This window comes from Cicer arietinum, chromosome 4, assembly GCF_000331145.2.
Source record: "Cicer arietinum cultivar CDC Frontier isolate Library 1 chromosome 4, Cicar.CDCFrontier_v2.0, whole genome shotgun sequence".
Lineage (NCBI taxonomy): Eukaryota > Viridiplantae > Streptophyta > Magnoliopsida > Fabales > Fabaceae > Cicer > Cicer arietinum.
Genome location: NC_021163.2, coordinates 47,814,703 through 47,833,444, shown reverse-complemented (window position 1 = coordinate 47,833,444; position 18,742 = coordinate 47,814,703). Strand labels below are relative to the sequence as shown.

At 32.2% G+C, this 18,742-nt stretch overlaps 3 protein-coding genes and 1 long non-coding RNA gene across 5 annotated transcripts in view; 3 read left to right on the top strand and 1 right to left on the bottom strand.

The window, feature by feature from the left end:
- Positions 1 to 9,622: 9,622 nt before the first annotated feature.
- Positions 9,623 to 10,044, top strand: LOC113783910 (splicing factor 3B subunit 6-like protein). The gene has a single exon (XM_027333577.2). The coding sequence runs from the start codon at positions 9,706 to 9,708 to the stop codon at positions 10,042 to 10,044; it is 339 nt and encodes a 112-aa protein (XP_027189378.1). The 5' UTR covers positions 9,623 to 9,705.
- A 2,308-nt stretch (positions 10,045 to 12,352) lies between these two features.
- LOC101508352 (splicing factor 3B subunit 6-like protein) lies at positions 12,353 to 12,763 on the top strand. The gene has a single exon (XM_073367402.1). The coding sequence runs from the start codon at positions 12,437 to 12,439 to the stop codon at positions 12,761 to 12,763; it is 327 nt and encodes a 108-aa protein (XP_073223503.1). The 5' UTR covers positions 12,353 to 12,436.
- Positions 12,764 to 14,997: 2,234 nt separating this feature from the next.
- Positions 14,998 to 17,705, top strand: LOC101508039 (splicing factor 3B subunit 6-like protein). Of its 2 annotated transcripts, XR_003472441.2 has the most exons (3): positions 14,998 to 15,464; positions 15,994 to 16,096; positions 17,363 to 17,705. XR_003472441.2 is itself a non-coding variant. In XM_004497744.4 (2 exons), exon 1 carries the CDS (start codon positions 15,080 to 15,082, stop codon positions 15,452 to 15,454), a length of 375 nt encoding a protein of 124 aa, XP_004497801.1. In that variant the 5' UTR covers positions 14,999 to 15,079; the 3' UTR covers positions 15,455 to 15,464; positions 17,363 to 17,705. The 2 variants fall into 2 exon arrangements, 1 of the variants encoding a protein (XP_004497801.1); XM_004497744.4 differs by lacking the exon at positions 15,994 to 16,096 and having other exon boundaries at positions 14,999 to 15,464.
- A 473-nt stretch (positions 17,706 to 18,178) lies between these two features.
- LOC113786293 (uncharacterized) overlaps positions 18,179 to 18,742 on the bottom strand; it is a 1,511-nt gene continuing 947 nt past the window's right edge. The window contains exon 2 of the long non-coding RNA XR_003472444.2: positions 18,179 to 18,606. This is a non-coding gene — a long non-coding RNA (uncharacterized lncRNA). The remainder of the gene's footprint in view (positions 18,607 to 18,742) is intronic.

Sequence of the window (18,742 nt, the reverse complement as noted above, 5' to 3'; positions counted from 1 at the left end):
TATCACTGTTTATGGATTATTATAATATCTTGTTTTATCATTTCCAGTATCTTTTATTATGAATTAACTTAAAATAAATGCGGATTAACATAACACATAACACAATCACTAAACATATCACATAATCCCAAAATATCTCAAATTACAGTACATAACACATAACACCAAATATATCAAATTACTAAACATCGTACATAAGACATAACGCACTTAAAATCTCATAAATTTCACTAAACGGCTCTACCAAGTTAATGCCTCTACGTACAAGCTCAGTTGTTCTACGATCTCGGTCAGAAGATGACGGACCAGCATGTGCAGCAAAGGAGGTACCCACATGTGCAGCAGATGATGGATGGTCAGAGGATGTACCCGCATGTGCAGTAGTCCGAGGAATGATCAGAGGATGTGACACAGACATGTACCATGCATAATAGTCCTCAGTGACCTCTCCAGGAAAACTCGCAACATGATATAGCCTCTGAAACACCGATACAGATGACTGCATAGTAGTCTGCCACACCCAATCTATGTTGGCGGGCATGGGAGGAACATCAGGCGGGATGCACTGAATACGACTAAATTGTCGAAGACATCGCTCCGGTAAATATGGGACTGAGACTCCACCACATCGAAGATAACCAGAGAACATCGAAATATCTTCAAACGGATAATTAGCGCGATCATCATCATATGGTGTAAACAGTACATCCTCAAGCAACAAAGCATCAAGTCTCTGTCGATAGGTCACTAATCCACCTTCAACAGCATGTTTTGCAATCCACCTACATGCTCTTGGAAGATGTGCAGGAACCGCACCTCTATCGCCCCGCTTACAGATCCTAGGGAAGTGTTCGTAGATCCAGCACTGCAACATAAGTAACATAATACAACTTAATTTAAATACATAAGTAAAATAATACAACTTAATAAATAAAATAATTAAATAAATGTCAATACCTGTAAAAGGGTCATGTAACCTCCCAACTGTCGAGTGTCGTGGACAGCCCCATCTCCCATGTTATCATAAAGGAAAACCAATGTCGCGGCAGCCCACGAATAGTGTCGACAACGATCTAAATCAATAAATAAACTAATGTATTTCGCCTCCACACGCGTATGCGTTTTATCGGCGAAAATTGTGATGCCAACTAAGTGCAATAGATACGCTCTAGCCGCACACTCAAACTGATTAGTTTGAATGAGACGACTATATAAGTCACGCAGCCACTGCAATCTATATTGGGCACATTTATTAAAATTAATTTCAGCTAGAGATTCCTCCCAAGTTGCACCTAAGTACTCATGTGCAGCTCTAGCAGCATTATTAGTACTCATATTCACAGGTGCATCAAAAAATTTACCATTCGGTGATATGTGAAGGAGAGTAGCTACGTCGTCTAAAGTAATGGTCATCTCTCCAAATGGCAAATGAAATGAGCTGGTCTCCCTGTGCCATCTTTCAATAAATGCCGAGACGAGACCAGCATCAACCATAGTGAGGTAGGCCGAAGAAAGAGGTAGCAGCCCAGATTCCCGAATCCAACGCTCTACAGGATGTGGCACAGGAACTTCAGAAAACTTCTTCAACTTCAATCCATGAGTAATGACCTTTAACGGTCCACGATCCTGCGAGTAATTACAAAGTAATTAATTAATTAAATAACATTAAATAAATAACATTAAACAAATAATTGAATCAACTTAAACAAATAATTGAATAAATAAATTTAAATAAACAATTAATTAAATAAATAATTCAATAAATATATTTAAATAAACAATTAATTAAATCAACTTAAACAACTAATTGAATAAATAAATTTAAATAAACAACAAATTAAATAAACTTAATTAAATAACCTTAAATTAATAATTGAATAAATAAATTTAAATAAACAATTAATTAAATAGATAAATAATTCAATAAATATATTTAACTCAACAAATAATTAAATCAACTTAAATAAATATTTGAATAAATAAATTTAAATAAATTTAACTAAACAATTAATTATATATAAATTTAACTAAACAATTAATTATATATAAATTTAACTAAACAATTAATTATATATAAATTTAACTAAACAATTAATTATATATAAATTTAACTAAACAATTAATTATATATAAATATTTCAATAAACACTTTAATTAAATAGACTTAAAATGCTTCAAATTGAAATATACCTCTCCTTCCCATAGCCGCCGAGCCACGTGGTGCTCATATTGTGTCAACACATGTCTCAACATAGGTCCTCCGGGGAATCCATCATCATCAGCATGTTCCATCTGAGGCTCAGGGACATCCTCCTCCAAATGAGGCTCAGGGACATCCTCCTCCATCTGAGGCTCAGGGACATCCTCCTCCATCTGAGGCTCGCGGACATCCTCCTCCATCTGAGGCTCACGGACATCATCATGGATGTCTTGTCTTCGACGACGATGCCTAATTTGACGATTTGCTTCGTTTCGTCGTCTATTTGATGCTGTTGGTGGAATTCTCTCAACACCATCACCACCTACAATATTGCGAATAATTTGGCCGAAAGCACCTCTCATCCTAGGCACTGCAACATATAAATATATAAATATTAAAAAAAATTATAAACAATAAAAAATCAATGTAACAATATATAAATAATGTTTCCCAAGATAATATATAAACAATATATAAATAATATTTCCCATTTAGTTTCAAAAAATTATAAATAATATATAAAAGTATGTTTCAAAAATTTGGGTTTATCCAAACTTTCGAAAGTATGTTTCGAAACTTTCCCTCAACTTCGAACATTTTCCAGGCATTTCGAAACTTTCCCTGGCCTTGCATTTCGAAGATTTCAAATTCAAGAAACTTTCGAAAGTTTCTTGTTTCGAAGATTTCAAAATATTCGAGGATTGCATTTCGAAGATTTCAAATTCAAGGAACTTTCGAAAGTTTCTTGTTTCGAAGATTTCAAAATATTCGAGGATTGCATTTCGAAGATTTCAAATTCAAGAAACTTTCGAAAGTTTCTTGTTTCGAAGATTTCAAAATATTCGAGGATTGCATTTCGAAGATTTCAAATTCAAGAAACTTTCGAAAGTTTCTTGTTTCGAAGATTTCAAAATATTCGAGGATTGCATTTCGAAGATTTCAAATTCAAGAAACTTTCGAAAGTTTCTTGTTTCGAAGATTTCAAAATATTCGAGGATTGCATTTCGAAGATTTCAAATTCAAGAAACTTTCGAAAGTTTCTTGTTTCGAAGATTTCAAAATATTCGAGGATTGCATTTCGAAGATTTCAAATTCAAGAAACTTTCGAAAGTTTCTTGTTTCGAAGATTTCAAAATATTCGAGGATTGCATTTCGAAGATTTCAAATTCAAGAAACTTTCGAAAGTTTCTTGTTTCGAAGATTTCAAAATATTCGAGGATTGCATTTCGAAGATTTCAAATTCAAGGAAACTTTCGAAACTTTCTTGTGTTTCGAATCTTCCAAATCTTCGATGGATGCATTTCGAAAGTTTCAAAAAATTGCAAAGTTTCGAAAATGAACTTACTTTTGCGTTTCGAATCTTTCAGATCTTCGAAGGTTGGGTTGAATTTGGATCGGATATTTGAAATTTTCGAATGATTTGGTGAAAAATGTGGGTAAATTTTTTTTTTGGTTTATATATGAGATGGAGGGTAAAATAGTCTTTTAATCATGACTGGGGGTGGCAGGTAAAATTGGGGGGGTGCCTGGTACAAAACTCCCGGTTGGATCGTCGATCAGAGGTTTGATGTGGGAAACATTGAGCTCAGACAGTAGCAGGTTTTTCTGTTGAACTTTGTTCTCAATTTCATACTTGTTTTCTCATTGTTTTGGTTGATTGTTGTGCTGGTTACCTTGCTGTTTTTGGCTGGTTACTGAGCACGAATTTGTGCCATATTTGAAACTCTCTTGTACCCATATTTTGATCATAGTGGAGCTCTATTACTGGTTTGGTCTCGTGGTTGTTTACTTCTCACATTGAGAAGGTTTTTCCACGTTAAAAATTATTGTGTCATTTGTGGTAGTGATTTTAGTTGCTGTGATTATTTGTTGATTGCTCCTCACAGATTCTTGCAAGTTTGGGAAATTGATTATCCGCTGCATATTGCTCTGTTAGAGTTGTTATTATATTTGTTGTTGAATTTCCCATCAGAGTGGCATCAGAGCTCTTTGGTTAAGGGGATGTTTGACTTGTTTGAATGATGGAGGCAAATACAAATAGAATGATTTATTTGAATGGCACTAATTATCACTTATGGAAGGGAAAAATGAAGGATATGTTATTTGTGAAGAATTTGCATCTTCTTGTGTTTGCTATTGAGAAGCCATAATCCAAGATTGATGACGATTGGAGTTTTGAACATCAGCAGGTTTGTGGTTTTATTCGGTAATATGTAGAAGACAATGTTTATAATCACATTGCTAATGAGGAACATGCAAGATCCTTGTGGAAGAAGATTGAATCTTTGTATGCTTCTAAATCAGGGAATAATAAGTTTTATTTGTTGAACTCCTTGATGAATTTGAGGTACAAGGAGGGGACTTCTATTTCAGATCATTTAAATGATTTTCAAGGGCTCCTAGATCAATTGTCAGGTATGGGTATCAAATTTGATGATGAAGTGTTGGGACTATGGCTACTGAATACTCTACCAGATTCTTGGGAAACTTTTCGGGTTTCAATTACAAACTCAGCTTCTGATGGTGTTGTCTCTTTGCAAAGTGTAAAGGGAAGTGTTCTTAATGAGGAGATGAGAAGGAAGGCACAAGGTACTTCATCTCATTCCGAGGTACTTGTCACTGAGAACAGGGGCCGAAGTCAAAGAAAGGAACCGAAAGGGAATAGACAGAATAACAGAAGTGCGAGTAGAGAGAACAACAGAAGTAAGTCCAAGTCCAGATACAAGAATGTGGAGTGCAATTATTGTCACAAAATGGGGCACATATAGAGGAACTGCTTCATATGGAAAAGGGAGAGCAAAAACAATAACAGTAAGCAGAGAGATAAGAATCATGATGATGATGATCGTGTTACTATTGCTACTTGTGATGATCTGATTATTCTCCGTGACTATGACTCAGTCAATCTTGTATCAAATGAGAGCATGTGGATTGTTGATAGTGGTGATACACTGCATGTTACACCAAGGAAGGAGTTCTTCACATCTTACACTTCTGGTGACTTTGGAGTGTTGAAGATGGGTAATGATGGTGTGTCCAAGGTAGTTGGTATTGGTGATGTTTATTTGCAGACCAACATGGGAGTGCAGTTGTTGCTTAGAGGAGTCAAACATGCTCCAGATGTTCGCTTTAATTTGATCTCTGTGCAGATGCTTGATGATGGTGGTTTTGATAATCACTTTGGTTCAGGAAAATGGAAACTCACCAGAAGTAACTTAGTTGTGGCCAGATGGGAGAAAATTAATAAACTGTATTGGACTAAAGCATTGGTTGCTAAAGACAGTGTGAATTTCATGGATATGGAGGCTTCTTTGTGGCACCGCAGGCTTAGTCATATTAGTGAAAAGGGGCTGAATTGTTTAGCTAAAAAGGATGTACTTCCGGGATTAAAGAGTGCAGAGTTGGAGAAATGTTCTCATTGCATGGCTGGTAAGCAGACTAGAGTATCCTTCAAGAAACATCATCCCTCAAGAAAGTCAGAGTTGCTTGAATTGGTGCATTCTGATGTTTGTGGCCCGTTGAAGGTAAAGTCAATTAGTGGTGCACTTTACTTTATTACTTTTATTGATGATTGTTCTAGAAAGCTTTGGGTCTATGCTTTGAAGACAAAAGACCAAGTTCTGGAGAAATTCAAAGAGTTCCATGTTATGGTGGAGAGACAGTCAGGCAAGAAGTTGAAATGCATTCGTACTGACAATGGTGGTGAGTATTGTGGACCATTTGATGTTTATTGCAAGCAGCACGGTATCAGACATGAAAAGACTCCTCCTAAAACCCCTCAGCTGAATGGTTTAGCAGAGAGAATGAACAGGACATTGATTGAAAGAGTTAGGTGTATGCTTTCTGAAGCAAAGTTGCCTAAGCATTTCTGGGGTGAAGCATTGTACATGGCAGTGCATGTTATTAATCTGAGTCCTGCAGCTGCTTTGAATGCTGAGGTGCCAGACAAGATTTGGTTTGGCAAGAATGTCAGGTATGATCATTTGCGTGTCTTCGGTTGCAAAGCATATGTGCATGTTCCAAAGGATGAGAGATCCAAGTTGGATGGGAAGACAAGACAGTGCATCTTTATCGGTTATGGTCAGGATGAATTTGGCTACAAGCTGTTTGATCCAGTTGAGAAGAAAGCTGTTAGAAGCCGTGATGTGAAGTTCATGGAAGACCAAACCATTGAAGACATTGATAAGATGGAGAAGACTACACCTGAGATTGATAATGGTTTGTCTGATGTTGATCCAGTTCGGATGCCTACACATGATCTGGATACTGCTGAAAATAATGTTCAGAATGATGAGCAACATGGTGATGTTGGTGATCAGCAGCTTGGAGATGATTTTGATGTTCCTAATGATGATGCTGAAGAAGAACATGAGATGTCACAAGATGAGGATCTTGGTGATGCTCCTGAACCACCTCAAGCTCAAGTTTGGAGGTCTACTAGGCAGAGGAAACCATCCACCAGGTATCCTTCTGATGACTATGTTACCTTGACTGATGGAGGCGAACCTGAATGTTATGATGAAGCCATGGAGAGTGATGAAAAGAAGAAGTGGTTGGATGCTATGCAAGATGAAATGAAGTCTTTGCATGATAATCACACTTTTGATTTGGTGAAACTACCTAAGGGAAAGAAGGCTTTGGAAAACAGGTGGATCTTCAGAGTGAAGCAAGAAAACAATTCTACATCTTCAAGATATAAAGCCAGATTAGTTGTGAAAGGTTTCAGACAGAGAAAGGGTGTTGATTTCAATGAGATTTTTTCTCCTGTGGTGAAGATGTCATCCATTAGAACTGTGTTGAGTTTGGCTGCTACTCTTGATTTGGAGGTAGAGCAAATGGATGTAAAAACTGCTTTCCTTCATGGTGATTTGGAGGAAGAGATTTACATGAAGCAACCTGATGGTTTTCTTGTTAAAGGCAAAGAAGACTATGTGTGTAGGCTCAGAAAGAGTCTATATGGTTTGAAGCAGGCCCCGCGTCAGTGGTACAAGAAGTTTGAGTCAGTTATGTGTGAGCAAGGCTACAGGAAGACTACTTCTGATCACTGTGTCTTTGTTAAAAAGTTTGCTGATGATGATTTCATTATCTTGTTATTGTATGTTGATGACATGCTTATTGTTGGGAAAAATATTTCCATGATTAACAGGTTGAAGAAGCAATTGGGCGAGTCATTTGCCATGAAAGACATGGGAGCTGCTAAGCAGATTCTTGGTATAAGAATCATGCGTGACAGGAACAAGAAGAAACTTTGGCTGTCACAAGAACACTATGTTGAAAGACTGTTACAGAGGTTCCAGATGGAATATGCTAAGGCTGTAAGTACTCCTCTTGCTACTCATTTTAAATTGAGTACTAGTCAGAGTCCTACCAATGAAGCTGAAAAATCAGATATGCAACGAGTTCCTTATGCATCTGCTGTGGGTAGTTTAATGTATGCAATGGTGTGTACAAGGCCTGATATTGCACATGCTGTTGGTACAGTTAGTAGATTTCTGTCTAATCCAGGTAGAGAGCATTGGAATGCTGTGAAATGGATTTTGAGGTATCTTCGTGGTACTACCAGTTTGAGGCTTTGTTTTGGAGGTGATAAGCCTACTCTTGTGGGATATACTGATTCTGATATGGCTGGAGACATTGATTCCAGAAAGTCTACTTCAGGCTACTTGATTAAGCTTGCAGGGGGAGCTGTGGCATGGCAATCCAGATTGCAGAGGTGTGTTGCATTGTCCACTACTGAGGCAGAGTTCATTGCCATTACAGAAGCATGCAAGGAATTGTTATGGTTGAGGAAATTCTTGCAGGAGCTTGGTTTTGTTCAAGATAAGTATTTGCTATTTTGTGATAGTCAAAGTGCAATTCATCTTGGTAAGAACTCAACCTTTCATTCTAGGTCCAAGCACATTGATGTTAGGTATCATTGGATACGTGATGTTTTGGATGCTGGATTGTTGGAATTGGCCAAGATTCATACAGATGATAATGGTGCTGATATGATGACCAAGGCATTACCGAGAAGCAAGTTTGAAACTTGTTGTGAGATCGCCGGTTTGGCGGTCACCTCCACATAGTTGTGAGGGAAGATATGTTGGGTTTTGGGCTCCCTTCCTATGTGGAGAAAGACCCAATATGTGCAAGAAGTGCGAAAGTACTTTGTGGATAAAATAATAAAGACACTTGAGCAAGTCTTCAATACCAAAGTCTTGCTGGAGAGAAGTTATATTGAGTATTGACTTTGATTTGACAATTAAGTTATATTTTGAGTGTTTACTTTGATTTGACAAGTTTTTATCAGGTTACTTCGCGAGAGATGTCATCTTCTCGTATTTTTTCTCCTTTTTTTTTTCCTTTGATTTTTAAGATCCGAATTTTTTTTTATTGGACTCGGGTTTTTGGGGTGGCTGGTAGAGTCGCAATTCAACGCATAATTTACTTACCCATATCACCCACGCGAATAACATATTAATTATTTTTATTTTTATTATTATTATTATTATTATATAAAAATATTTGTATATATATTTATATACAACACAAAAGTATCAATAAAAATATAGATTTTATCATACTAATAATATTTATATTACTAATTTAAATATACAAATAAAAGTTTAAAAAAATTTAGCTAAATTAACTATTTTTAAGTTTTTAGGTGGAATAAAAAAGTTCCATATATATATATATATATATATATATATATATATATATATACCTATTTAAAGTTAGTAATTAATTTGTTAAAAGATCAGTGTTCTAAATTTTATTTTGTATTCATTCAAATAATTTTAAGTTTAGTAATTAATTTTTGTTTTGTTTTAATTCTATTAATATTGTTAAATCAAATAAATAGTTACATAAAGATCAATATAATTTTTGGATAATTTAAATTCTTTAATTTATTATTTTTACAATTTAATATTAAGTAACCTTGAATATTTTTTTAATTGTGTTGAAATAATATAGCATTTTATTATTTAACAATTTATTTTAATTATAATATTGGTACAAGGTACGCAAAGGATTACTAAGTACATAAATAATAAATATACGAAGATTAAGATTAATTCTCGTATAAATCTGGTGTATATGGAGTCATGTTTTTCATCAATAAATTAGATTGACCTGTTTTTAAATTAGATTTAAGATTAGATTTTTTTACTGTAAATTATTTTTTTAATTAATAAATTAATATAACAATTTTTTTATTAAAATAGTTTCCGTACGAAGCACGGATTACCTAGTAATTTAATATTATTTTTTAGATTTCAAACTTAATTTTTTATTTTAATGAAGACGATATAGAGTTAATTGGCGATACTTAAATCCAACTTTTCCAATTTAAAAGTTCATCTCCATACGAGATTTGTAGGCCCAACCCAAAGCCCAACCCAACATGATCTATATACATAAAAGCTCAAACAATTAAACTGATTCTTTTCACTTTCTCGCAAGTTCGGAAACCTTTCCTTCACTTTCTCATCATCCAAACACCAAAACCATCAACAACCATGACAACAATCAGTCTCCGGAAGGGAAACACACGTCTTCCACCGGAAGTTAACCGCGTCCTCTACGTTCGCAACCTTCCCTTCAACATAACAAGCGAAGAAATGTACGATATATTCGGCAAATACGGTGCTATTCGTCAGATCCGAATCGGAACTAACAAAGACACGCGCGGCACCGCTTTTGTCGTTTACGAAGACATTTACGACGCTAAAACTGCCGTCGATCATCTCTCTGGTTTCAATGTCGCTAATCGATATCTCATCGTTCTTTATTATCAGCATGCTAAGATGAGTAAGAAGTTTGATCAGAAGAAGAAGGAATTTCGTAAATTTTATTGACATTAAAAAAATAAGTTAACTTAAAAAAAATTTACAATAAAAAAATTTAAAAAATCTAATTATAACTTAACTTAAAAATTAATTTCTTATAAGCTCTATGTTATCGATGAAAAGTATGACTCCAACACCATGCCTTTTTTTTTGAATTCTACAAAGAATCTTTTTTCTTTCCAAAAAATTTATTATAAAATAATATTTTTAATTTTAAACAAATAAAAATAATAATTATTAAAAAAAATTAAATAATTAGATTAGATGAAATAAGAATTTTTAAAACAATGGACATGGACATATATAAAATAAATTATTATTTTTCTCTTCAATATTCTGGAAATTTAATTGGATTCATGGCTAAGAAGCTTAAATAAATTTTATATTTACTTAAATAAATTATTATTTTTTATTTAATATAACTATGTGCCAACACCATTTATTAACTATTTATGAGAGAATTTAAGAGAATAGAAATAGAGTTAGTAAGACAAATCTTATATAAGAGAATAGAAATAGAGTTAGTAAGAGAAATCTTGTATAAGAGAATAGAAATATAAATATACAAATGTACAATTTGTTGACTATTTATTAGTGAATTTAAAATCGGAGTTATTAAGACAAATGTTATATAAGAGAATAGAAATTTACATATACACATTTACAATTTTTTGAGACAAAATTAAGAAACATAAACAATACAAAATATATATACATAACAAAATAGTAATCTTTTTTTATAAATAAAATAAAATAACAATGATAGATTGAAAAAAATTTACCATTCAAGTAATTCGTGTGAACATATACTCCAGAAAGTTGCTAGACGCAACACGAACAAATACATAGTTTCACCAGGAATACTCTATTGCATAAAGGTCGATGGAACAATGTAGGCAAGGGAAGTCGGCAAAATGGATCCGTAACCTCGGGAAAATGATTGACTTTGACGGCTGGCTATGGATTTAAAGATGTTGTTGTTAGAAATAGAAATATGAATTTATTTAAATAATAATTAGTTTTTTCTTGATTTTGTTTGAAGATAATGATGAATTTTTTAGATTTTTATAAAAAATATATTATTGACATTTTAAAATATACTTATTTAAAATTAAATAAATAATTAATTAAAAAATAAAAATTATTATTAAAATTAATTTAAAAAAGTGCGAAAGTACTTTGTGGATAAAATAATAAAGACACTTGAGCAAGTCTTCAATACCAAAGTCTTGCTGGAGAGAAGTTATATTGAGTATTGACTTTGATTTGACAATTAAGTTATATTTTGAGTGTTTACTTTGATTTGACAAGTTTTTATCAGGTTACTTCGCGAGAGATGTCATCTTCTCGTATTTTTTCTCCTTTTTTTTTTCCTTTGATTTTTAAGATCCGAATTTTTTTTTATTGGACTCGGGTTTTTGGGGTGGCTGGTAGAGTCGCAATTCAACGCATAATTTACTTACCCATATCACCCACGCGAATAACATATTAATTATTTTTATTTTTATTATTATTATTATTATTATATAAAAATATTTGTATATATATTTATATACAACACAAAAGTATCAATAAAAATATAGATTTTATCATACTAATAATATTTATATTACTAATTTAAATATACAAATAAAAGTTTAAAAAAATTTAGCTAAATTAACTATTTTTAAGTTTTTAGGTGGAATAAAAAAGTTCCATATATATATATATATATATATATATATATATATATATATATATATATATAGAGAGAATCAATATAATTTTTGGATAATTTAAATTCTTTAATTTATTATTTTTACAATTTAATATTAAGTAACCTTGAATATTTTTTTAATTGTGTTGAAATAATATAGCATTTTATTATTTAACAATTTATTTTAATTATAATATTGGTACAAGGTACGCAAAGGATTACTAAGTACATAAATAATAAATATACGAAGATTAAGATTAATTCTCGTATAAATCTGGTGTATATGGAGTCATGTTTTTCATCAATAAATTAGATTGACCTGTTTTTAAATTAGATTTAAGATTAGATTTTTTTACTGTAAATTATTTTTTTAATTAATAAATTAATATAACAATTTTTTTATTAAAATAGTTTCCGTACGAAGCACGGATTACCTAGTAATTTAATATTATTTTTTAGATTTCAAACTTAATTTTTTATTTTAATGAAGACGATATAGAGTTAATTGGCGATACTTAAATCCAACTTTTCCAATTTAAAAGTTCATCTCCATACGAGATTTGTAGGCCCAACCCAAAGCCCAACCCAACATGATCTATATACATAAAAGCTCAAACAATTAAACTGATTCTTTTCACTTTCTCGCAAGTTCGGAAACCTTTCCTTCACTTTCTCATCATCCAAACACCAAAACCATCAACAACCATGACAACAATCAGTCTCCGGAAGGGAAACACACGTCTTCCACCGGAAGTTAACCGCGTCCTCTACGTTCGCAACCTTCCCTTCAACATAACAAGCGAAGAAATGTACGATATATTCGGCAAATACGGTGCTATTCGTCAGATCCGAATCGGAACTAACAAAGACACGCGCGGCACCGCTTTTGTCGTTTACGAAGACATTTACGACGCTAAAACTGCCGTCGATCATCTCTCTGGTTTCAATGTCGCTAATCGATATCTCATCGTTCTTTATTATCAGCCAATGTCGCTATCGATATCTCATCGTTCTTTATTATCAGCATGCTAAGATGAGTAAGAAGTTTGATCAGAAGAAGAAGGAAGATGAAATTGCTCGTATGCAGGAGAAGTACGGTGTTACTACTAAAGACAAGTAGTTCATGATACGTAAGCGCTTCTTTCGAAAACTCGATTTATTTTGCTAATTTCTAGGGTTTCTTGTGTTAGGGTTTTGTGGTAATTCACTATATATAACTGTTGATGGATGTTTGGATTCGCAATTGAATAGTTTTATTGATATATCAATGTAAAGCACGATTATGATGTATGATATTGTTACTTTTCTGCTAGCACTACTTATTTAAGAAAAAGTGATTATTCAATTTTGAGGACTGGAATTTAATTTTTCCTGCATGAGATGTTTATTAGGTTTACTTGATGCTAATTTCTTCAAGGGTAATTAGGTAGTTTCGTTGCTTTGTGAGTTTGTTGTACTAGGATGTTTGGATTGTGGAGATTGCTAAGGGTGAGGTTATTAAGACAAATGTTATATAAGAGAATAGAAATTTACATATACACATTTACAATTTTTTGAGACAAAATTAAGAAACATAAACAATACAAAATATATATACATAACAAAATAGTAATCTTTTTTTATAAATAAAATAAAATAACAATGATAGATTGAAAAAAATTTACCATTCAAGTAATTCGTGTGAACATATACTCCAGAAAGTTGCTAGACGCAACACGAACAAATACATAGTTTCACCAGGAATACTCTATTGCATAAAGGTCGATGGAACAATGTAGGCAAGGGAAGTCGGCAAAATGGATCCGTAACCTCGGGAAAATGATTGACTTTGACGGCTGGCTATGGATTTAAAGATGTTGTTGTTAGAAATAGAAATATGAATTTATTTAAATAATAATTAGTTTTTTCTTGATTTTGTTTGAAGATAATGATGAATTTTTTAGATTTTTATAAAAAATATATTATTGACATTTTAAAATATACTTATTTAAAATTAAATAAATAATTAATTAAAAAATAAAAATTATTATTAAAATTAATTTAAAAAAGTGCGAAAGTACTTTGTGGATAAAATAATAAAGACACTTGAGCAAGTCTTCAATACCAAAGTCTTGCTGGAGAGAAGTTATATTGAGTATTGACTTTGATTTGACAATTAAGTTATATTTTGAGTGTTTACTTTGATTTGACAAGTTTTTATCAGGTTACTTCGCGAGAGATGTCATCTTCTCGTATTTTTTCTCCTTTTTTTTTTCCTTTGATTTTTAAGATCCGAATTTTTTTTTATTGGACTCGGGTTTTTGGGGTGGCTGGTAGAGTCGCAATTCAACGCATAATTTACTTACCCATATCACCCACGCGAATAACATATTAATTATTTTTATTTTTATTATTATTATTATTATTATATAAAAATATTTGTATATATATTTATATACAACACAAAAGTATCAATAAAAATATAGATTTTATCATACTAATAATATTTATATTACTAATTTAAATATACAAATAAAAGTTTAAAAAAATTTAGCTAAATTAACTATTTTTAAGTTTTTAGGTGGAATAAAAAAGTTCCATATATATATATATATATATATATATATATATATATATATATATATATATAGAGAGATAATTAATTTTTGTTTTGTTTTAATTCTATTAATATTGTTAAATCAAATAAATAGTTACATAAAGATCAATATAATTTTTGGATAATTTAAATTCTTTAATTTATTATTTTTACAATTTAATATTAAGTAACCTTGAATATTTTTTTAATTGTGTTGAAATAATATAGCATTTTATTATTTAACAATTTATTTTAATTATAATATTGGTACAAGGTACGCAAAGGATTACTAAGTACATAAATAATAAATATACGAAGATTAAGATTAATTCTCGTATAAATCTGGTGTATATGGAGTCATGTTTTTCATCAATAAATTAGATTGACCTGTTTTTAAATTAGATTTAAGATTAGATTTTTTTACTGTAAATTATTTTTTTAATTAATAAATTAATATAACAATTTTTTTATTAAAATAGTTTCCGTACGAAGCACGGATTACCTAGTAATTTAATATTATTTTTTAGATTTCAAACTTAATTTTTTATTTTAATGAAGACGATATAGAGTTAATTGGCGATACTTAAATCCAACTTTTCCAATTTAAAAGTTCATCTCCATACGAGATTTGTAGGCCCAACCCAAAGCCCAACCCAACATGATCTATATACATAAAAGCTCAAACAATTAAACTGATTCTTTTCACTTTCTCGCAAGTTCGGAAACCTTTCCTTCACTTTCTCATCATCCAAACACCAAAACCATCAACAACCATGACAACAATCAGTCTCCGGAAGGGAAACACACGTCTTCCACCGGAAGTTAACCGCGTCCTCTACGTTCGCAACCTTCCCTTCAACATAACAAGCGAAGAAATGTACGATATATTCGGCAAATACGGTGCTATTCGTCAGATCCGAATCGGAACTAACAAAGACACGCGCGGCACCGCTTTTGTCGTTTACGAAGACATTTACGACGCTAAAACTGCCGTCGATCATCTCTCTGGTTTCAATGTCGCTAATCGATATCTCATCGTTCTTTATTATCAGCATGCTAAGATGAGTAAGAAGTTTGATCAGAAGAAGAAGGAAGATGAAATTGCTCGTATGCAGGAGAAGTACGGTGTTACTACTAAAGACAAGTAGTTCATGATACGTAAGCGCTTCTTTCGAAAACTCGATTTATTTTGCTAATTTCTAGGGTTTCTTGTGTTAGGGTTTTGTGGTAATTCACTAATATATAACTTTGATGGATGTTTGGATTCGCAATTGAATAGTTTTATTGATATATCAATGTAAAGCACGATTATGATGTATGATATTGTTACTTTTCTGCTAGCACTACTTATTTAAGAAAAAGTGATTATTCAATTTTGAGGACTGGAATTTAATTTTTCCTGCATGAGATGTTTATTAGGTTTACTTGATGCTAATTTCTTCAAGGGTAATTAGGTAGTTTCGTTGCTTTGTGAGTTTGTTGTACTAGGATGTTTGGATTGTGGAGATTGCTAAAGGGTGAGTTGAATATTTCAATAATTTAAGGAACTGGGTATTATAGCTTTTGATCCAGGGTTGCATTAGCCTTCTTTATTTTTCTATGCTAATTGGGATTATTTTACCGATTAGTTTATTGTGTGTGCATCCAAAAGGTTCAATGTGTTGTTGATAGTGCTTTATACTTATAGATGTGCAGTAGAGGTGTCTGTGGCCACTAGAGGACATGCAGTAGCGGATCAGTTTTGTGAGTTTGTTGTACTAGGATGTTTGGATTGTGGAGATTGCTAAAGGGTGAGTTGAATATTTCAATAATTTAAGGAACTGGGTATTATAGCTTTTGATCCAGGGTTGCATTAGCCTTCTTTATTTTTCTATGCTAATTGGGATTATTTTACCGATTAGTTTATTGTGTGTGCATCCAAAAGGTTCAATGTGTTGTTGATAGTGCTTTATACTTATAGATGTGCAGTAGAGGTGCCTGTGGCCACTAGAGGACATGCAGTAGCGGATCAGTTTAGTGTAGTGTGGCTGCTGTTGCGCTGCACCTCAGAGTGAGATCGAAAGTTCCAAATAGGCATTTATAATTTACATGTTTCGGCTTCTTGGTTGGGGTATTTTAAGAATTTTTCAATTTAAAACACTAGAACAGTGCCTGGGTTTCTATTCTCAACCTGTCTCACTGCTGCTGTCATTTTACAATTACAGCTAGTTTAGTTTTTAGTTTTTATGTATAGAAGTATAAAATATAAAAAATTTCATAATAGGGGAAATTCTGCCATCTGCTATAGTGTTTTTAGGGGTCAGCCGCTATGTATGCTGTTCTATCAAGGATTGATAACATTAACTATACAGTCTATACTTCCATGTTTGGGATGTATAGACCTAAATCTGAAGAAGATATTGCTCTTTTGAGTGCAGGTAATCTATTGGGTATAAACTTCTAATTTGATTTCAAATATAGCTGATATAAATATTTCATTACTGTGGTATTATTTCATTTTCTTGAGTTTGGTGAACTCATCGAAACAAGAAAAATTACTTCCCAAGAGCATACTCAAATATTTTAGCGTAGATTGAAAAAGTAGTAATTGAATGCTAATGTGCTAGCAATTGTTAAAATTTACTGTCTTAATCAATGTCTAATAGCTACCACTCCTATAATTCAACCCTTGCTCCTACTCTGCTAAGGAGTTTTCTAAGGCTATTTTTGAAAGCTGACCTGTTTTAAGTTTTATTGGTGGATTTAAATATGTTTATCACATGATATAAGCATAAATATGCCTGTATAAGTCTAAATAAGTCTGAGTAAGCCTTCCTCTAAATCCATATGTTTACCTGTTTCATTAGAGATTCTGCTTATACATCCTTGTAGTTAAAAACCATTCATTCTTAGCTGTGATGGACTTGGAGATTTATGTTAAAGGTTAATTTTTTAGAAGACCCAAACATGCTTTGCAGACTGATAATATGTATAGCTCTATGCAGCAGCAGTGTTATGTTTCACTTAATTCTAATTCTAAACTGTACTGTAGTAATTAAGTGTCCATTTTCTTGTAGTATCTCTAGCATGTGGAATTGGCACAACTGAAAATCTGCTTTCAAATATTGATGCACCTTGATACACTACAGAATTGAGTATTAATTCAAGTTCAAGAGTAGCAGAAAATTTACATGATGTTTTAGTGTTGGTTTGTGAATTGAGACGCCCGATTCAATTGGGCAAGTCAGATATTTGTATCAAGTAATGAATTGCAAATGGATATGGCAGAGTCAGCTATTTGTATCTTGAAATGAATTGTAAATGGTTTTTGTTAGAATATATAGGGGATAAACTAAGATATATCGAAGATATTGTGAGATATAACATTCATATATTCGAACAATTTTGAAATGGGTGATACATGCATGAATTTTCTTTTGCCAATTGCCATTAAAAAAATTGAAATAATATTCAATCGTCAAATCAAAGGGATTGAATGAGTATTACTATTTGATAGTTTTTTGGCTGTTGAATTCTTTTGAAGCAGGAACTTCACATATTCACTATCTGCGTCTTATTTGACTACTATTTTGTTGTCATTCTTCTAAAACACATGCACTCACCATATTGTACACATAATTTGGTTATATCCCGGCTTTGTTTTTGTTCTAACTGGCATATGGATATGTTTCAAGTAATTCATTCATTGTGTCTGTTGAGATTTACTATTCACTATTCAAAAATTGGGTTGGCAATTCACTATTTTTTTGTTTAATGTTTAACTAAACCCCACAAATATACATGTATAATCTCCTGTCAGTGATAAAAACTGCATTCAAAATCAAATATTTAAAGTTAACAATGCAAATATTTAAACCTAGTACTGAATAAGAGACAACACATAAACACCCTTTTGATTTGATTCCTAAGTGAGCAACAATTACAATACAATACCAAACATGTTACAAGGAAACGAAAAAAAAGCATAACCAACCGACCTAGCATAATTTTACAATTTTCAAAGGTTAGTTTAAGTTCTTTTCCCCCTCCTATTTTACAATTTTCACCTTAACCCATTCCTCACCCATATGATAGGATATCCCTTTCCAACCAAACAACTACCAAGCGTGATGCGATTTTTCACTCATCAGCAACTGGAATTTTTTAATAATACAAGGCTGAAAGAGATTATTGTCTCCGTTGAATATCTTCCCATAGTTGCTTACTAAAACAAGATTGAATCACGCCTCTTCTTGGTATTTGCTTCTGGGTTTCCCTTGCTCATCATTGCAACAAACTCATCATAGTTAATCCGACCATCCTACACATACATGCAATTAGGACACATTCTCAATTATAAAAATAATACTCATGAAGTTAACTACTTTCACTCTTATTTAATTATGCCATTTCCTTAATATCTATCTCAATTAATATAGATTTTATTTTCAAAAACT